The sequence below is a fragment of the Otolemur garnettii genome, unplaced genomic scaffold (assembly GCF_000181295.1).
Source record: "Otolemur garnettii isolate 467f Iridium unplaced genomic scaffold, OtoGar3 scaffold00059, whole genome shotgun sequence".
NCBI lineage: Eukaryota > Metazoa > Chordata > Mammalia > Primates > Galagidae > Otolemur > Otolemur garnettii.
The window spans coordinates 3,409,828-3,429,355 of NW_003852454.1; the positions used below are offsets into that span (position 1 = coordinate 3,409,828).

The 19,528-nt window shown below is 40.7% G+C and overlaps 1 protein-coding gene across 1 annotated transcript in view; it reads left to right on the forward strand.

The window, feature by feature from the left end:
• The window catches only part of DDX18 (DEAD-box helicase 18), a 20,172-nt gene extending 2,101 nt beyond the window's left edge, over positions 1 to 18,071 (forward strand). The window contains exons 2-14 of the mRNA XM_003792628.2: positions 886 to 1,185; positions 3,637 to 3,780; positions 5,502 to 5,637; positions 5,733 to 5,833; positions 5,952 to 6,151; positions 8,761 to 8,875; positions 11,948 to 12,087; positions 13,329 to 13,490; positions 13,805 to 13,957; positions 14,589 to 14,702; positions 16,131 to 16,187; positions 16,479 to 16,656; positions 17,606 to 18,071. Coding sequence (XP_003792676.1) covers positions 886 to 1,185; positions 3,637 to 3,780; positions 5,502 to 5,637; positions 5,733 to 5,833; positions 5,952 to 6,151; positions 8,761 to 8,875; positions 11,948 to 12,087; positions 13,329 to 13,490; positions 13,805 to 13,957; positions 14,589 to 14,702; positions 16,131 to 16,187; positions 16,479 to 16,656; positions 17,606 to 17,748 — 1,943 coding nt within the window. The 3' untranslated portion in view covers positions 17,749 to 18,071. The remainder of the gene's footprint in view (positions 1 to 885; positions 1,186 to 3,636; positions 3,781 to 5,501; positions 5,638 to 5,732; positions 5,834 to 5,951; positions 6,152 to 8,760; positions 8,876 to 11,947; positions 12,088 to 13,328; positions 13,491 to 13,804; positions 13,958 to 14,588; positions 14,703 to 16,130; positions 16,188 to 16,478; positions 16,657 to 17,605) is intronic.
• The last annotated feature ends 1,457 nt before the right edge of the window (positions 18,072 to 19,528 follow it).

A 19,528-nucleotide genomic window follows, 5' to 3' on the forward strand; every position in this document is an offset into this window, starting at 1 on the left:
GGATTCGAACCCGCCACCTTAGGTGTACGTGGCTGGCGCCTTAGCCAGTTGAGCTATAGGCGCCGAGCCTTAACTCTTTATTTGTAAGTAAAAAGAGCACACTGTAAAATAACAATAAAAAATATAGTATAGTAAGTATATAACCAGTAACGTAGTTGTGTATTATCATTGCCAACTATGTATAGTATGTGCTGTGTATTACACTGTATATACTTTATACAGCTGGCATCACACCAGGTTTGTTTATATCAGCAGCACCACAAATACATGACATTGCAACCCCTGTGATGGCCCGGCTTCTTATAACCCTGTGGGAGTGCCATCATATGTGGTTCGTATTGGCCAAAATGTAATTATGCAGCACGTGACTGTATCTACATGATGAATATTGGGATAAATAAGTGGCTTTATCAACTGAACTTTCAACTCACTACAGTCTAGGAAAGTTGGAGTGGAATATTTGGAAGTTAACTAAGAAATAACAGATATGTGAATAAGATGTAAATGCCTTTCAATGTATTAATTAAGTATATGTTCATTAAATATTTAAAATTAAACTGTGTACTTTTTAACTACCATCATCTGACCCCTATCTGTTTAAATATCTGACCTCATTAAAGTTTTTCTGTCCCAGACTTCTTAAAGGCAGAGGTATTGTCTTTTGAAGTTAAATCAATATAACTTTGTTTTTTCCAGCATTTTCCCCTTAAAGGAAATTTTTCTCCTATAGTGGAATACCATAAATTGCAAGCAGTTTTAACAAGGTGCATGAATGAAAAGAAAAAGCTAAATAGTTTTAGTCCTAGGCATTTCTCTTGTGCTTTTTTACTGTTTCTAAATAAATCTCCCCTCCTTTGCCATAGTATATGTTCTGCTTTTAAACAGGGACCTCAAATGTGAACCTGTCAGTAACTCTAAATGGAGATGAGACTACTGAAGAAACAGTAGGAAGTAGAAAAGTTAAAAAATCCTTAAAACAGTCTATGAAAGTGGGCTCGTCAGAAACCCAAAATGGAGACGTGTCTGAAGAAACAGTGGAAAATGTAAAAGTAAAAAAATCCCCCCAGAAAAGTACATCTACCATATTAACCAATGGACAAGCAGCAATGCAGTCTCCCAATTCAGAATCAAAGAAGAAAAAGAAGAAGAAGAAGAAGAGAAAGATGGTGAATGATGCTGGGCCTGGTGGGTACTTTCCTTTAACTAACACCCTTGAAGCAGTTTTTCACAGGCAGTTACCGTCCCACCTTCTTCCTTGTTACTGTGTGTACATGACATTCAGGAGAACCCTCTGCTGCCGCTCTACCACAGACTAGCCTGGTAGCTGACAGAAACTTTTTTTTTTTTTTGCTGGAAACAGGGAGTCCATTTTAACTTTTCTCAAGCTAATGAGCAATATGTCACGTTTTTACATTTCTTAACCTTGGAAGAAAAAAAAACCCCACACTTGGATAAGACTCTTTTTAGAAATTTGCTCTTTGGGACAGTTAGCCAGCTTTTTATGATAGACCAGACTATAACATAGTGCAGTGGTTCTCAACCTTCCTAATGGCGCGACCCATTAATACAGTTCTTCATGTTGTGGTGACCCCCAACCATAAAATTATTTTCGTTTCATTACTACTTCATAACTAATTTTGCTACCGTTATGAATCAGTAATGCAACTATCTGATATGCAGGATGTATTTAGGCAACCTCTGGGAACGGGTTGTTCGACCCCCAATGGAGTTGTGACCCATAGGTTGAGAACTGCTGGCATAGAGTTTTAGATTAACCTGCTTGCCAACAAAATTGCAGAATTACTAACAATAAAGAAATCTGAGTTGGTAGTAGGGTCTATCTTCCTGGGCCTTTCTTTATCAAAAGATTTTTTTTTTTTTTTTGCCTACCATAAATTCCTCCTTTAAAAGGCATCTTAGTTGCAAATAGCATTTAGTTCTAACCTGAGTAAATGGTACAGTAATTTCCAAGTGAGTAAAATGGGCAAGAAGGAAGGACTGTTTTTTGAAGATGATTGTATCTGAACAAGTTTAAGTGAAGGGATGGACTTTTTAAGTGATGTGAATAAGCAGAGGTTTAGAGGTAGGATAGAATGAGGGTCAGCATGATATCTGGCCTTCCACCTGTTTTTGTTAATCAAGCTTTACTGGGTCACAGTAGCGTCCATCTTACTGTCTTTTATGACACCAGAGACTGTGTAGCTTGTAAAAACCTACAATATTTGTTATCTGGCCCTTGTAAAAACTTTGCCAGACCCTGCCAAATTTTTGTGTTTTGTTCTTAAAATAATGCTATTTATATATCTTACCTGAAATAAGGGCTTTTTTTAAAGAAGAACTTTGCGCTTTTCCTACACATGGCTGTCTCCATGCAGCCTGATAAAATACTTACAGGTTATGAGAAATTGCTTAAATAGAAAGTGAAACAAAATAGGGGGAAAAATGAAGATGAAGAGTTAGTTCTGATTTAAAGAGAGTATAATCCTGTTCTGAAATTATCAGTGTCTTTATGGTTCTTGATCTGAGTATGCCCAAGGAAGTGACATTATTTCTACTCACAAGCATTGAGTCACAGTGCTGGGGATTCTAACCTTATCTGTTAAGTGTAGGAACTGTTGCAGGGGAAACAAAAGTGGTAGGGCCTGGAGACCAGCTGATGATATCCATGGCTTTTGAACCTGTGGATCTATAGAATTCACAATTTGGAGTGGAATATTGAAGAGAGAAGTGGGAGGGGGGATTGCAAAGGTAGTTTGGGGCCACATGATGAAAGTTGGGGGTGTAGCATTGAGGAGCTAGGAAGCCCTGTGTTTCCTTCCTCACCGCTGACAACCACGGAGTAGCCCAGTTTATGTCGCCCAGCTCAGTAGATTGTTCCTTTGCTTTGTTCTAGTGTAGCACTTAGAACATGAGGAGTTTAGGGATTTTCCATTTATTTTTAAAACAAATAAGCATTTCTAGAAACTTATGTAGTTGGTATGGTATGGGAAGAAAAATCAGTGCTTGTAATGAACTTTTAAGAATTACGTTACTCAAAACTGGGCGCAGCGGCTCAAACCTGTAATCCTAGCATTCTGGGAGGCCGAGAGAGGTGGATAGGCTGAGCTGAGGAGTTCCAGACCAGCCTGAGAAAGAGCAAGACCCCATTTCTTAAAAAAAAGAAAAAAAAATTAGCTAGGCGTTACGGTGGGCACCAATAGTCCCAGCTACTTGGGAGGCTGAGGCAAGAGAATCACTTGAGCCCAGAGTTTTGGGTTGCTGTTAGCTATGACACCCCAGCACTTTACCAAGGGTGACAAAGGCTCAAAAGCAAAAGAATTGTGTTACTCAGATATAGTTTTTTCCTAATGAAATGTATGGAACTTTTAATTAGTATTTTTATATTGCTTAGTTGAAATTTTTTTAAAAATTTGTTTTGTTAAATAAGGTGGTATAATACATTAAGAAACCTTTAAGATATTGCCAAATCTTTATGTACCAATATGACCAAATCAAAAAGATTCTTAAATTAATACTGAGTATATTAAGCTTTTGAAAATATACCTCTTTGCATCACAAATCTTTTATTGTGTTAATTTCATGAGGCATTTTTATTTAAAGAAAAAAAATTTTGTGTTTTGTTCTTAAAAACCAAAGATGCAAAAAAACCAAAAACTGAAAACAAAGGGGAATCTGAAGAAGAAAGTGCTGAGGCACATGAAGGAACAGAAAACCGCGCGGGGGAGCCAGAGAATGAGGAAGGTGGCGGTGAGGTCCCCAGCCTGCCCATGGGACTGACAGGTAACTCCCAGGAAGTGTTCCAGACACAGCTTATTAAAATGTTGTACCTCTGCGAAATTTACTACGTGTAGAATATAAATGTCTTAACACAGTAACTAAGAAAATGCCGTGAAGGCTGTGTTTGACGAAAGCATTTCAAATTGTAAGTAAAACCAGCACATTGTACCCCATGATTGCATTAATGTACACAGCTATAATTTAATCAGATTTTTTTTTTTAAGTGAAATGTTGTGCCTCTCTTAGAAGATTATGATATTGAAAGTTAAACTATGGCTTTGAATTTACTTGGAAAAAGTAACTATCAAGAAGAAATGTTTTATATGTCTTTCTGTTTTTCTCTTTATCATCTACTTTGTGGTGCCTTAGTTATTTTTGTTTCCTGTGTTTTCTTCCTTTTCTCCATTCCTAACCCAAAATACTACGTACAAAAGCAGCTTCTAGGATGCTTTGTATCTTTGATTTGTCCTTGTCTAAGGTCCATTCCAGGTCCTAAAGTCTAGAGAGCAGGGGTTTAATGCAGGCTCAGTCACTAGTAAAGAAGGAAGGCTGAAGTGGGTGTCAGGGAGGGACTTGTGCCTTTAACCTCCTCTGGCCTTTGTTCATTTGTAAACTCAAGAGTTTAGAATGGAATTAGCTGCTCCCAATCAGAAATGTCTATGAATTACTTAAGTTGTTAAAATACTGAGCAAACCCAGACTTGCTTAATCAAAACTGGAGACATTTTGGCAGCAGTTCTCAAGCAGGGCAGTTTTCACAGAATTTTCCCAGATTTAGCACTGAATGTCCTGAATCCACCACCTGTGTCCCAGGTATACTGAGAAGGTTGGTCACCCACCCCCTAGGAGACATTCTTGGTTGCCAGAATTAGGGGCCATCTACTTAGTGGAAGTTAGGAATGCTGCATAAAATTTTATAACTCATAGGACACCTCCCCAAACTAAGAATTATCTCACCCAAAATGTCAGTTGTCAGTGTTGCCAAGGCTGAGCATCCCTGGTTTCCAGCCTGGGCATGTCAGGGTGGGAGTTCCCAGGGGATTCTGCTTCTGATCCCTGCTGTAGCTGCATCTGACTCAGTGGTCTTTTTGGAGTAAGGTTAACTGGATTTTTTAAACTGAGGGTTTTTTTTTCCTGGTCTTGGCATTTTTGTTTTATGTCCTTTGATTATGCCACCTCTTCACCCCTTACATGGTTACAGTATAAGCTTTAAATCACACAGACATCAGCAGCTTCAGAAGTATATGGTCTTTTTCTTAATATTATCACATAGGAATGACTAGGCAAGTATAGCTGTATTTTTTTTTTTTTTTTGAGAGATAGTCTCCTTTACTACCCTTGATAGAGTGTAGTCATAGCTCACAGCAACCTCAAACCCTTGGGCTCAAGCGATTCTCTTATCTCAGCCTCCTGAGTAGCTAGGACTATAGGCACCCACCACAGTGCCCAACTATTTTTACAGATGGGGTCTCGCTCTTGCTTAAGCTGGTCTTGAACTCCTGAGCTTAAACAATCCACCCACCTCTGGCTCCCAGAGCACTAGGATTACAGGTGTGAGCCACCGTGCCCGGTCTCAAACAGATGACCTTGGCCACAGTGGGTTTCAAATCCATGTCCCCGAAGAGACCAGAGCCTTAACCCAGTCCCTTAGACCACTTGGCCACAGCACCTAGGTGACACTCTTAAAAAGATATGTTTGCTAATGATACGCTCTCTTCCGTTTAGGTGCTTTTGAGGATACTTCATTTGCTTCTTTAAATGATCTTGTCAATGAAAATACTTTGAAGGCAATAAAAGAAATGGGCTTTACAAACATGACTGAAATTCAACATAAAAGTATCAAGCCACTTCTGGAAGGCAGGTATGATTAATGTGTACATTCACAAATAGTACATGCTAAACATTTGCTGAATGAGTGGACTAAATGTCTTGTCTTTTCCCTTTTTTACTATTTAGGGATCTTCTAGCAGCTGCAAAAACAGGCAGTGGCAAAACTCTGGCTTTTCTTATCCCTGCAGTGGAACTCATTGTGAAGTTAAAGTTCATGCCCAGGAATGGTAAACTTTTAATGTGCTTGTTTCTGCCATTATTTCCCTAGAAGTTTGTTGTAGTTTTTAGGGACGTATAGTGACAGCCACAGTTTGACTTTACAATATATTATTTTTTTCGTTTTAGGAACGGGAGTCCTTATCCTCTCACCAACTAGAGAACTGGCCATGCAGACTTTTGGCGTTCTTAAGGAGCTGATGACTCACCATGTGCACACATACGGCTTGGTAATGGGTGGCAGTAACAGATCTGCTGAAGCACAGAAACTCTCTAATGGGATCAACATCATTGTGGCCACCCCAGGTCGTCTCCTAGACCACATGCAGGTGAGAGAGAGAGTGAGAGTCCAACACTGTGAGTGGACCACCCAGGGGACTGTAACAAGCTGGGCAACATAAGGACTCGGCCTACTGCACTGATACATACATGTATTTACTTTCCGTCACAGCTTTTATTAGTGAATATCATACATAATCATATATACAGTATTATACAAAATCAATACATTCACCATTTTCTCATGGCTTAATCATTCTTTCTGAAAAAAGAGTCAATCTTGGTCTGTTTCTTATTCTCATTTCAAATGTAAGTAGAAGCTCAACGCTTGTGGCTCAAGTGGCTAAAGCGCCAGCCACATACACCTAAGGTGGCGGGTTCAAATCCAGCCTGGGCCCACCAAATAACAATGATGGCTGCAACCAAAAATTAGCCAGGCGTTGTGGTGGGCACCTGTGGTCCCAGCTACTTGGGAGGCTGAGGCAGGAGACTCTCTTGAGCCCAGGAGTTGGAGGTTGCTGTGAGCTGTGATGTCACAGCACTCTACCCTGGGGCACAGCTTGAGGCTCTGTCTCAAAAAAAAAAAAAAAAAAAAAAAAAAAATGTAAGTGGAAAAAGTACCCTCGATGTGGGCCACACCACCCAGCATAATGATCATTTTTATGCAGCAAGTGACTTCCGCTGCATTACCAGATGCTGATATTCTCATCTTTTGGAATCTCTGCACTTTGTATGTCATCCTCACTTGCTTCTTCAACTGCCTCAGTTGCTTTGTGCACTTTTACCCTAGTTTATACTTTGGTCAGTAGTAGCACTTGGTAAATTGCTCTTGGGTCGGATTCATTACAAGTTGGCCACCTCAATTCTGTCATGGGAGGTAGACTGTTGAGACCAAGACATCATACACTTGGGTCATAACAAATCAGATTTTCTTGAAACACTTCTATATCATTTCTGGCTGAACTTTATTCCAAGCAGAATTGATTCAGAGGACAACATCCAGAGTATTAACTGATACCACAAATGAAGCTGCTTCCACAGGTAGACCACAGGCTGGTGGTTTAGTAATGAGCCACTGCAGGAGCTAGGCTCAGTGGTGCATTTTACATGTTTGGATGATGCCTTGGTCAGGGGGTTGGGTTTTTTTGGTTTTTTTGGTTTTAATTAAATCACAGCTGTGTACATTAATGCAGTCATGGGGTACAGTGTGCTGGTTCTATACACAATTTGAAATATTTTCACCAAACTGGTTAACATTGCCTTCATGGCCTTTTCTTAGTTATGTTTATATTCTACATTTAGAAAGAGTCACATGTACCCTTGTAAGGTGGACCATAGGTGTGGTCCCATCAATCACCCTCCCTCTGTCCTTCCTCCCCTCTCCCCGCCCTTCCCTCTCCCTCTTCCCCATATTCTTGGGCTATAATTGGGCTATAGCTTTCATATGAAAGAGGGGGTTGGATTTTTGAGGTTGTGTTAGCGGGAGAAATTTCAGTGTCAGTATTTGTGAGATGATTCACTTACAGTTGTCTGATAGCAGCAACATACAACCATTTCTTCTTTTTCACTTCTCACTTTACCCACTCCTCAACTAGGGCACCAGTACATTTGTTCCATCTCTAAGTGGTCTTTGATTTCAATTTCTTGAATCATGTGTCTTGGCTAATGTACTAGTCACCAAGGGCTTTAGTTTCTCGAAACATTCTTTGGAAAGTTTTCTGCTCTTAATGTTTGTGATCTTTCCTGATGAGGCTCCTGTCAGAGATTGCCTTGAAAAGAGTCTGCACTCATCATTGTTAAAGATGTTGTTTAAGTTTCTTGAGCCAAACCCTTGATTCTTGGAAATCTGTCAACCCAAATTCCTGTGTGAATTTTTAAGCAACTTCCTTGGATTGTCAGCCTGGAGATGGGGCATTAACTGCCCTCATTTGTTTGAACCCGCTTAATGTGGCTTCATTGACTTCCTCAGATGCCACTTTCCTCCTTTGCCTCTGCAGGTGTCCGCTTCCTTACCATATCTCTCCAAGAATTCATGTTTATGAGTTTAGATGTTGCTAACTGTGGCCTTGCTAACTCCAAATGTTTGGACATCTTTTCTTTGGCTGCTGCTTTCCAGAAAATGTGGATCAGCTATTTCATTCGATGTCACCTCTTTTCTTTGGGCCATAATACCTCTATTAACTATAAAATTTTTAAGTAATTATAGGATGTACCTACAATTGAGACCAGTCCTTCACGTTAGAAAAATGTACAATATGTGATAAGTAATAGGACATTAGGCCTAGTCCAACACGTGGTAATAAAACTTGAGAAAAGAACTTATACTAAAGAAAAAATACACTAAGGAGCAAAGCCCACTCATTCCACCCCTTGGTGTGGAATGGACTCAACTGGTCAAATTTTAGAGGGTAAATTAACACGTGTCACAGTTCATGTGTTCAGGACATAACTTACAGAGGTGGTCAATATATAGAGGTCAATTTTCCATTAAGTACATGTGACACATGTCTGGTCTATGAAAATTAGGTCAACCTAAGGTGGTGGTCACTATAGGGGGGTGGTCAACCATGAAAGTTCTACTGTTATATAATTTAGTGCTTGCCTTATATGAAAAACAAACTTGACAACTAACAGGTTTTCTTTGTCTTTGTTTCGTTAGAACACCCCTGGGTTTATGTATAAAAATCTACAGTGTCTGGTTATTGATGAGGCTGATCGTATCTTGGATGTTGGGTTTGAAGAAGAATTAAAGCAGATTATTAAACTTCTGCCAAGTAAGTAGGTGGTGTCTGCATGCAGTCTGCAAAGTACCTATGGGAGGTAGTTCAGAGTTTTTCTTATCAAAAACTGTATTAATACCAGACTTTGACCATAGCCAAGTGAGTTAATTGTACCAGTCAACCTTAGAAGCAGCTTGGAATACAGACATTAAAGTTAGTATATATAATGTAAGTTAAACAGTCCTGACATAGGTCTCATTTCTTCTCCCACCACCTGTTCTTATCTTTTTTTTTTTTTAAGAAACAGAGTCTCACTTTACCACCCTTGATTGAGTACCATGGCAGCGTCATGCAGCTCACAGCAACCTCTACCTCTTGGGCTTAGGTGATTCTCTTGCCTTAGCCTCCTGAGTAGCTGGGACTACAGGCGCTCACCACAATACTCAGCTATTTTTTTTTTGTGGTTTGGCCAGGGCCAGGTTTGAACCCGCCACCCTTGGTATATGGGGCCGGTGCCCTACTCACTGAGCCACAGGCGCTGCCCTAAAGTTGCTTTTTTTTTGTTTTTTTTGTTTTTTTTTTTTTTTTTTTTTGCAGTGTTTGGCCGGGGCTGAGTTTGAACCCACCACCTGTGGCATATGGGGCTGGTGCCCTACTCTTTTGAGCCACAGGCGCTGCCCACCACCGGTTCTTACCTTATCTAACATCTCCTCATTGCCTTATGTGTTATATTTGGCTTACGCCCACCTTGGCCTTGATTATAATACTGCACCATTATAAACTGCTTATAAGTGTAGTAGAACCATAATCCTATTCGTTATTTGATTTATCCTTCTTTAATGCTTTATCAAGATAATTGACGTAAATAGATGTACACATGTAAAGCGTACAGTTCGGTGCTCTCTGATGTGTTCACCACCATGAAACTATCACTGCACACAAGATAGTGAACACGTCTATCACCTTCCAGGTTTCCTCTGGCCGCTTTGCAGTCCCTCCACTCATCCCTGCTCTCACACATCTCTCCCTCCCATGACTGTTGATGTGTTTTCTGTCACTGTAGATCAGCTTGCATTTTTAGAGGTTTGTATCAGTGGGATCATACGGTATATACTCCATTATTGGCCTAATCTTTCCTTCATTTAATCTTTGGAGATGTATCCATGCTGTTGCATCAGTTCTTTTTATCTTCAGTAGCATTTAATTATGAGTGTACCAGTTTATCCATTTATCTATTGATGGATCTTTCGTACAATTTAGGGCTATTACAGATAAAGTTGCTACGAACATTCATCCACCCTTCTCTGTAGGGTCATAGATCTCGTTTTCTCATAAACCTTTTCTCTTGAGCAGAATGGCTGGTGTCTGTTTAACTTTCAGAAACCGCCAGGTATTTTCCAAAGCCCTTGTACCGTTTTGCATTACTGTCAGCATCATATGAAAGTTGTGGTTCTTCCTTTTGTGTCTTGAAAAAACAGGTAGTGTTAGCCCCCAAGTTTGTTCTCTCTCAAAGTTGTTTTGGCTGTTCTTGTCCTTTGCATTTCCTTACAAATTTTAGAATCATTTGTCGATTTCTGTCTACCCCACAAAAAATCTGGAATCATAATCAAGATTGTATTTTTTAGGTTGTTAATTTCTCTGTATAATTTTTTTGGTGTTTCTAATACACAGGTTTTCTTCGCATCTCTTGTCAGATTTATCCCTGAGTATTATGTTAAAATTTCAATTTCCAATGGTTTATTGCTTTGTTGCTCATATATAGGGAGAGAGCTGATTTTTGTATATTGATCTAGCATCCCGCAAGATAGTTATTCCTGTACTCAGTGATTGTCTGGTACTACTTTCCAGATGATCCTAGCTTTGGGGATTTTCTAAATAGACAGTCATTTACAAGTACATTTTCACTTCTTTTTTTCTTTTTCTTTTTCTTTTTTTTTTTTTTTTTGGAGACAGAGTTTCACTTTGCTGCCCTCGGTAAAGTTAAAGTGCCGTAACGTCACAGCGACCTCCACCTCTTGGGCTTAGGTGATTCTCTTGCCTCAGCCTCCCAAGTAGCTGGGACTACAGGTGCCCACCACAGAACCTGGCTATTTTTTTGTTGCAGTTTGGCCGGGGCCAGGTTTTTACCCACCACCCTCAGTATATAGGGCTGGCGCCTTACTCACTGAGCCACAGGTGCCCCATTATCGCTTCTTTATTTAATTTTTTTTCTTGCCTGATTGACCTGGCCAATACTGAAGAGAAATGGTGAGAGCTGCCGTCCTTGTCTTGTTCCTGATCTTAGGGGAAAGTGTTCAGTTTTCCACCACTGAGCATGTATGAAGTTAGTCATAAGCTTTGTGTAGGGGTCCTTTATCAGACTGAGGAAGATCCCTTCTGTTTCTGATTTGCTGAGGGTTTTAACCAGAAATAGATGGCCAAATGTATTTTCTGTGTCTATTGAGATAATCAGATACTTTTTCTTGAGTTTGTTAATAGGCTAAATTATATTGGGAGTTTTTTTGGTTTTGGTTTTTTGTATTTTTTTTTTTCAAATGTTAAATCAACCCTGAATTTCTAGTATAAGTCCTACCTGGTCATGATCCATTATCCTTTCCATATGTTACTGGATTCACTTCTCTAAAACTCCATTTAGAAATTCTCCTTCTGGTGCTCATGAATTACATTGCTGTATAGTTTTACTTCATACGATGACATTATCAGGTTTTTATGCAGGGTTACTAGTTGGTTTCAAAGAATGTGTTGGCAAGAGAAGGGTCCTCTTTGATTTCCTGGAGAGTTTGTGAAGAACTGATAATCTTAAATATCTGATACAATTCACCGGTGGAATCTCTTTCAGCCCGAAATTTTCTTTTCATGAAGGTTTTGACTGAAATTTCTTTAGTAGATTGTGGTTATGCTCATTTTTTCTTTCTTGAATAGTATCTTTTAAGGAATTTGTCCATTTCATCTGGTTCTCAAATGTGTAGACCCAATGTTTCATGATATGCCCATTCTTTATAATATCCATAAAATCTATAGTAATAGCTCCATTTCTAATCATTCTAACTAGAGCATTTGTAGTTGTGAAATAATTATGAAGAGTCCATGGAAGACTGAAGTGGTTTTTACATTTATTTTTTTCAGCACGCAGACAGACAATGCTCTTTTCTGCCACACAAACTCGAAAAGTTGAAGATCTAGCAAGGATTTCTCTGAAAAAGGAGCCATTGTATGTGGGTGTTGATGATGATAAAACTAATGCGACAGTGGATGGTCTTGAGCAGGTACTTTTTTATCAACAGCTTAAAACCTTAAGGTCTTGGCTCGGCGCCTATAGCTCAACCGGCTAAGGCGCCAGCCACGTACACCTAAGGTGGCGGGTTTGAATCCCCAGCCCGGACCCGCCAAACAACAATGACGGCTGCAACCAAAAAATAGCCGGACGTTGTGGCCGGCGCCTGTGGTCCCAGCTACTTGGGAAGTGGAGGCAGGAGACTCGCTTGAGCCTAGGAGTTAGAGGTTGCTGTGAGCTGTAATGCCACGGCACTCTGCCCAGGGGGACAGCTTGAGGCACTGTCTCCAAAAAAAAAAAAAAAAAACCTTAAGGTCTTGATGTTTTCATGTAATTATTGGAGGATCATCCAGAAAGCAAATAGGTCGGTGAACTTTTGATTCAAATACAGTCCCCAACCGTTAACAGTTTCAATTTATGATGGTGCAAAGATGATATATGTTCAGTAGAAACCATACTTCAGTACATTATTCACTAAGTTATGTGATATACTCCATACTTTGTTGTAAAATAAGCTTCATGTTAGATGATTCTGCCCCACCATAGACTATTGTAAGTGTCCTGTGCACATACAAGGTTAGGCTATAAGCTATGGTGTTTGATAGGTTAGATGTATTAAATGCATTTTCAACTTAAATTATTTTCAGTTCACAGTGGATTTATCAGGATGGCCTCATTGTAAGTGGAGGACCATCTTCTATATAATGAACTTGAGTAGTAGATCTAGACACTCTAGGCCATGAACTCTTGAAAATAATTTGGTCATCTCTCTGTACTCTGTTGATGCCACTTGTCACATGGGAGGCATTATTAATAATTGATGCCAGTTTGAAATGTTTTTAATAATCTCAGTATGATGCAAGATGAATTTAGATGATGGACAGACTGGTTCAGATTGCATACCTATGAATAGGTAGAAGCGAAGTAACAGATCTAAACTAAGTTGGTTAAAATGAGAATTTCAAGATCAAGTCTTCGATGAACAAAATGTTCTTTATAAGTGGGTGTAGTTTTAAAAGCCTTGGTTTAGTTGTTTTAGTTTTTAAAGTTGTTTAGTTGGGTGTTGGTATTTCAGGCTTTATAAAGCACAAATGGGGTGTACACACAGGTTTTGCTGTAGGTAAGGCATCATAGTTTATATGCTGTGTTTACCTGTGCTCTTGAAATACATTGGTTTGTGAAGCTGAAAATCTGTTGGATTCATTAGTATCTGTTTGCTGGAACTATTTCTAGGGATATGTTGTTTGTCCCTCTGAAAAGAGATTCCTACTGCTCTTTACATTCCTTAAGAAGAACCGAAAGAAGAAACTAATGGTTTTCTTTTCATCTTGTAAATCCGTCAAATACCACTACGAGTTGCTGAACTACATTGATTTGACTGTCTTGGCTATTCATGTAAGTGATTATGATGAGCTTATTGAAAACAAGTCCTATAGATGATGGGATTGGAGGTACTGCTGTCTCCTCAAATTTTTTCTGAGTAACTTGATCACCACTGGGTGGTGAATACTTTGTGGAGAGATGAGGACTTCAAAGAGGGGAAGAGACTATCCTCAAGGGGCCAGTTGGGGAAATAGGACACAAGCCTTGAGGTGAGCGTGAAACAAAATAGGGTAATGACTCCAAGTTTGGAGGTTGTACAACTAGATTTCTTAGAATCAGCCTAAAGGTTCTAGCTCTAATGGGTTTTTACATTTATTTGATTCTAGGGGAAGCAGAAGCAAAATAAGCGCACGACCACATTCTTCCAGTTCTGCAATGCAGATTCAGGGATTTTGTTATGTACAGACGTGGCAGCAAGAGGGCTGGATATTCCTGAAGTTGACTGGATTGTTCAGTACGACCCTCCAGATGACCCTAAGGTAACTGGCGTGTGCGGGGTGTCTTCAGAATGGTTCTACATTGAGGAGTCTACTGACTCTCCGGGCTTCCTGGGAAGTACCACAGTCTCATTCCTAAGGTTTATCCCTATTACGTAGTGACTGTGGTATCTGTCTGGTGTTGGTATTTCGGGCTTTACAAAGCACAAATGGGGTGTACACACAGGTTTTAGAGGCATCAGTAGGATTTAAATTAAGAATATTAGATTCCTGAAATGATCAGTTAAGAACAGTAAGAAAATTTACTTGAAGATGTGAATAAGATAGTGTGATGTGTGTAGTAAAACGTTGTGGGGGTGTTTTAAGCCATTCTGAAGATGAAGCATGCATAATGCTTCTTTCATTAGAGCACGGTGTGGCTGTGAACATTGATTATGTTCAGCCTTTCTAGGCCTTGGTCATTAGCCTGTTAGCCCTCTGGGGATGATGTGTTCAAAGGGATTGCTGGCTTAGCTTTGTGCGGGGCCCAGTCCTGTGGGAGGCACATCGTCTCAGTACAGATTACTGACATGTCTCTGTTACCACCATGCACACGTCAGAAGTGCAGACATGTTGCCTATAGGCTCATGTGGAAGTCAGTGCATTAACTTGGGTTTTGCTTTTTCTACCAAAGGAATACATTCATCGTGTAGGTAGAACAGCCAGAGGCCTGAATGGAAGAGGTCATGCTCTACTCATTTTGCGCCCAGAAGAATTGGGTTTCCTTCGTTACTTGAAGCAATCCAAGGTAAAAATCTTTGCTTGGAACATTTTAAATTGGAAACAAATTCTTCTTGATGTGCAGGAACTATTTCTGCATCTGTCACTGTGCCGGTAACACAGTGTTACACAGGACAGTGTTATTAAAATAGTTACAGCAATGAAGCAAGTAAGAGTTATCCACTTCTGACCCAGGAGGTGTGGACAGAAGGAACCACCCAGGGCTCGGCCCTGTAGCTCTGGGTTGCTCAGCAGCACCACTGTGTCCCAGTCTCTCCTCTCCTGTTCCGTACATCTCTGAAACTTTGTTCAGTCCTTTTATGCTCCCTCAGTCAACGCCTGGGCATCTCTCCTCTCCCCTTGCTCCCCTCCTGCAGTCTTGGTTGCATCCCTTCATCCTCAGGTCTTTCCTTCCTACTTTGTGTAAAGCAGTAGGAACCTCCCTTCATCCTGCCCCTGCCTGCCTCTCTGCCTCCTCTGTCCCCATTCTCCATGCGTGGCCTTTGATCTTTTTCCTGCAATTAGTGCTTTACTGTCACAGATCCCTTGGGGTGAAAAAGTAACTTCCACCCTAAACCCATTCTGCTGCCACTGTCTCTTCTTCAGTTTGCCTGCTATTCAGTCCACGTCCACCCTAATCCGGCTTTGTCCTCCTTTCATCCCCCCAGAACTGACTCCATCAGAACCGTGAGGGCTCCTTGTTGCCAGGCCTCGGGAGCGCACGTCAGGCCTTCTCTTCTGACACTTGCCTCCCCGCTGGCCTCCCAGGCACAGCCTGGCCAGGTGGGTTTTCTCCACCCTGCAGCTATGTGCAGTTCCCTGAATTGTTCTGCAGCCTTTGCACGCTTTCTCTAGAATGTTCTGGTTTCAGCTAGCTGCTGTCTGTTCTGGGAAGCATCTCTGCTCTCCTGCCCTTCTCCATGTTCCCACAGCACAGGTACTTATCAAATTGTTATTTTATCACATTGTCTGTCTTCCCCACACAAGACTACACGCTCTTTGAGGGCAGTATCCAAGTTCTGGACACCTCCCCCCGCCCCACCCAAGTACTTAGCATAGTCTGGCACCATCTAGTCAGTGATGAGTGACAACAGAGCCACCCTGTAGGGGCTGTGCGTTAATAGTGCCCTTCTCCTGACAAGGAGAAAAAGGCTGATGGTCCTAACTAGGAGCCTCAGTCAGGCTGCGTCATCACTCCAAATAACCTGGATTATAGAGATTCCTAGAGAAAAGTGCTTCATGAATTTCTCGCCCATGTTCAGTTCCTCACCTTACCTTTCAGAAAGAAAGTACAAGTTTCCTAAGTCAGCAAAGTGAGGATAAATCTTTTCCATTGACATTGGGACACCAGAGAAAGCAGATTTTGCCATCTGTCCTGAGGGAATTCCACATCCTAGTCATACTTCCCTAATAAGTATCATCCTGGTTTACTAATCTTTATACTTTTTTTTTTTAGGTTCCATTAAGTGAATTTGACTTTTCCTGGTCTAAAATTTCTAACATTCAGTCTCAGGTATGTTTGTTTAAACATTTGTAAGAGGGAACCTGGTCCCAACCTCTGGTTTGCAATGTTTCAGTGGGGAGTCCCTGTCCTCTGTGTCTGCCTGTCATAAAATGGGGGGTTGGACTGTGTGGCCTTGCCAGGTTCTTGCTGTGCTGATGGCCACAGTCCTGTGCCCCAGGTCCAAAGCCTGGAGCAAGAATATTAGAATAAATATTGTCAAGGGAATGGCTTTGCTCTAGATTACAATATTTGAAATCTGTGTTTTTATTATATTAAAACCAAAGTTTCTTTCTTTTTCAGCTTGAACAATTGATTGAAAAGAACTACTTTCTTCATAAGTCAGCCCAGGAAGCGTATAAGTCCTACATTCGCGCATACGACTCCCATTCTCTGAAACAGATCTTCAATGTACATAACTTAAATTTGCCTCAAGTTGCTCTGTCCTTTGGTTTCAAGGTGCCTCCTTTTGTTGACCTGAGTATCCTTTTCTTTGTTGTGAAGTCATCCTGGAACTAAGGAACAAAAGCTTGACAGGGGCGTTGGGGGCCCTGCAGTGAGTTGGGGGGCACACTTGCTGCTCATCCTGCTCAGTGTTTACTTGTCTGTGCTGGCACAGGACCTGGAGAAGGAGGGGGTGAGCAGGCATTCATAGTCAAGGTGAGGGTTCAGGAATAGGGGAACTTGTGACGTAAGCTTTTAAAGAAGTTTGTGAGGCAGTGAGGACCAGAGGTAGCTGTGCATTTTAGCAGAAGCGCAGAGAGACACAGTCGCAGAGCTGAGTGCTGCAGGGGTCTGGAGGAGCAGGATGCTGTGCAGTGGGAGAGAAGGGGGCTTTCCAGAGTTTCACTCCTGGTGCCCTTCAAGGGTTTAGTCGAGAAAGTGCCAAGTTCAGCAAAAGAGAACTGAAACATAGTGTTGCTCAAGATAAAAGGTAAAGAAAGGGAATACCTCTGATTGCCTCTGAGGGGACTAGAGAGAACAAAATTTTGAGTTGCCGTCCCTGTTGCAGGCACTGAGTGAAAGTCTGCTGTGATGCATACACAGTGGACTGTGTGACAGGAGGAACGGCTCCTCCCCTCGGTTAAGCATACTCAGACCAGACCCAGACAGAAGTGGAAGTCATTTGTTTTGACACTGAGTTTTTTTTTTTCTTTTAAGATGTGTTCCTATAAATTTCCTTATTGAACTATAACCCATTGTCACTCATTCTCATAAATTTCATTGTGTGGAGGAAATTACATGCCTGCTCATTTTAGACCAGGATCTTGCAGCCACTCCTGCTTTTCGGGAAGTACATTGTAGAGGCTGATGCTGTTGAGAGAGGGTTGAGGTGGCAGGGCGGTGGTGCACCTGCGGCTTTTCTCCGGGTAGTGTACGATTGGAGTTTGTTACCTTCGTTGCTTGATTTCCTTAGCATTTACGTGTAGACGTGAGCAGCAATGAAGGCAAGCAAAGAAAGAGAGGAGGTGGCGGCGGATTTGGCTACCAGAAGACCAAGAAGGTTGAGAAGTCAAAAATCTTTAAACACATTAGCAAGAAATCATCTGACAGAAGGCAGTTCTCACACTGAAGACACAACTTCCTTTCATCTGGAATAGCTTTGTCCTGAAATGCAATTTTTTTTCTTGCTCTAACAAAGAATTTTGTAGCCGTAGAATTTGGACCTACGTAACAAGAATATGAATTGACTTAGGTTGGAAGCACTGAGCACTGTGATTTTTTTTTTCACTAAGTGTCTTTTATTTTGGAGGCATAAAACAGACTTTAATATTTCTTGGTTACCTAAGGGCAAGGCAAGCATTTCTCTAGTGTTTTTGTGGTGATAATATGCCATTTTAATTTTAAATACACGCAAACTTACGTCATTGTTTTAATATAATTTTTTTGTTCCTTCTCGGTTTTTGAAGATTTCTGTGGCATGGATTTCTGTACTGACTTATTGTAGAAGGTAACTTAGTATACTAGACAGATGATGGTAATGCAAAAATAGTCTCAGGGCTTTTTTAGTGTTAGTTGTTTGTAGGATCTTCATGGTATTATTATGTCTCCTGACCCCTCCTAAAAATGCTGCAGTATATAAGGGCAGAGAATTTTGAGAAATACCCATGAAGCACCTTAGGATAAAGGCACCATCATTTTTATATAGTCTTGATTTTTTTAAAAATGAGCCTTTCCCAGTTTCTTTTTTCTTTTAGAGTAAGAAATTTGGGTTATTTGTCATTGTTATTTAAATAGTGTCCCTAGCAGTCCTAACGGGGGTGGGAGGAGGGAGATTGAGATTTGTGAGCTTCATTTACACCAATATTGGTGTAATACACTGCTGATCTTCATCTGGCGATACTTTAAAGAAAAAAAAATAAAAGAATAGTGACATTCCTCCTCCAGGTTTGTTGATTTGAAGGTGGTCTGGGTTGTGGGAAGCCGGTCCAACGCTGCAGCGCTCTTAGAAGCCAGGGCCAACTATCGGTAGGCGTAAAGCCAAGCCCACAGTGCTCAGCATCCATCTATGTTAGTTTCTTGGTGAGAAAAATTACTTCTTCCAGATCCATGAAACAAAAAATAAGATCTGTAGTGAAAACTGAAAATAAACAGTGGTCAGAAAAAGATAGCTAAGTCAGTCAGGTGAGTTTTTTGTTGTAGGCGCACTTGATTTCTGTTGTGTTATGGTAGTGCATAAGTACAAAACAGTTAACAGTTCAAAACTCTGAGCCAAAACTGCCAGCATCATTTTGCTGTTGTGCAAGTTAATATTTGTAGAGTCTCAATAAACGTAAGTACGCCGAGAACATCAAATGGAGGAAACTGATAGTTAACATTCCAGTACGGAAAGCACAGCGCCCCCCTCTGGGCTTGACTGCTGCCACTGGCTGCAGGTGTCCTGGTGTTCAAGCCTTGACTCCTGTGCGCCTGGCTTGTTTTCTTGGATTCCTAACTCGTAACTCTCTCCAGTATCATGCTTTCCTTTTTTATTCAGAAATAATTATGTTTTTAAAAATACACAAAGGGAAGAATAATTAATGGACAGAGGTAAATACTGTTGGTATTTTGGTATGTAACCTTCCAGGTTTTTCTATGCATGTTAATATGCATTTTTAATTTTTTTATCAAAAGAGAAATTATCTTCTGCCTACTACTTGTAACCAGATTGTTTTATAACATGTCATTCTCCTGTGTCATTAAATAACTACATTAATCTTGCATTTCATTTATGGCTGTGATTCATTAGCCCTTGCTTAGTGTGCCAGGTGTGGGTTCAGGATACTTGCTTGTCCCAGGCTGGCTCTCCTGAGTCTGCATGTTCAGTGCCCTTTGTTGTCTTGCGATTGTTGGTGCAGATGAGTCCAGTCTGC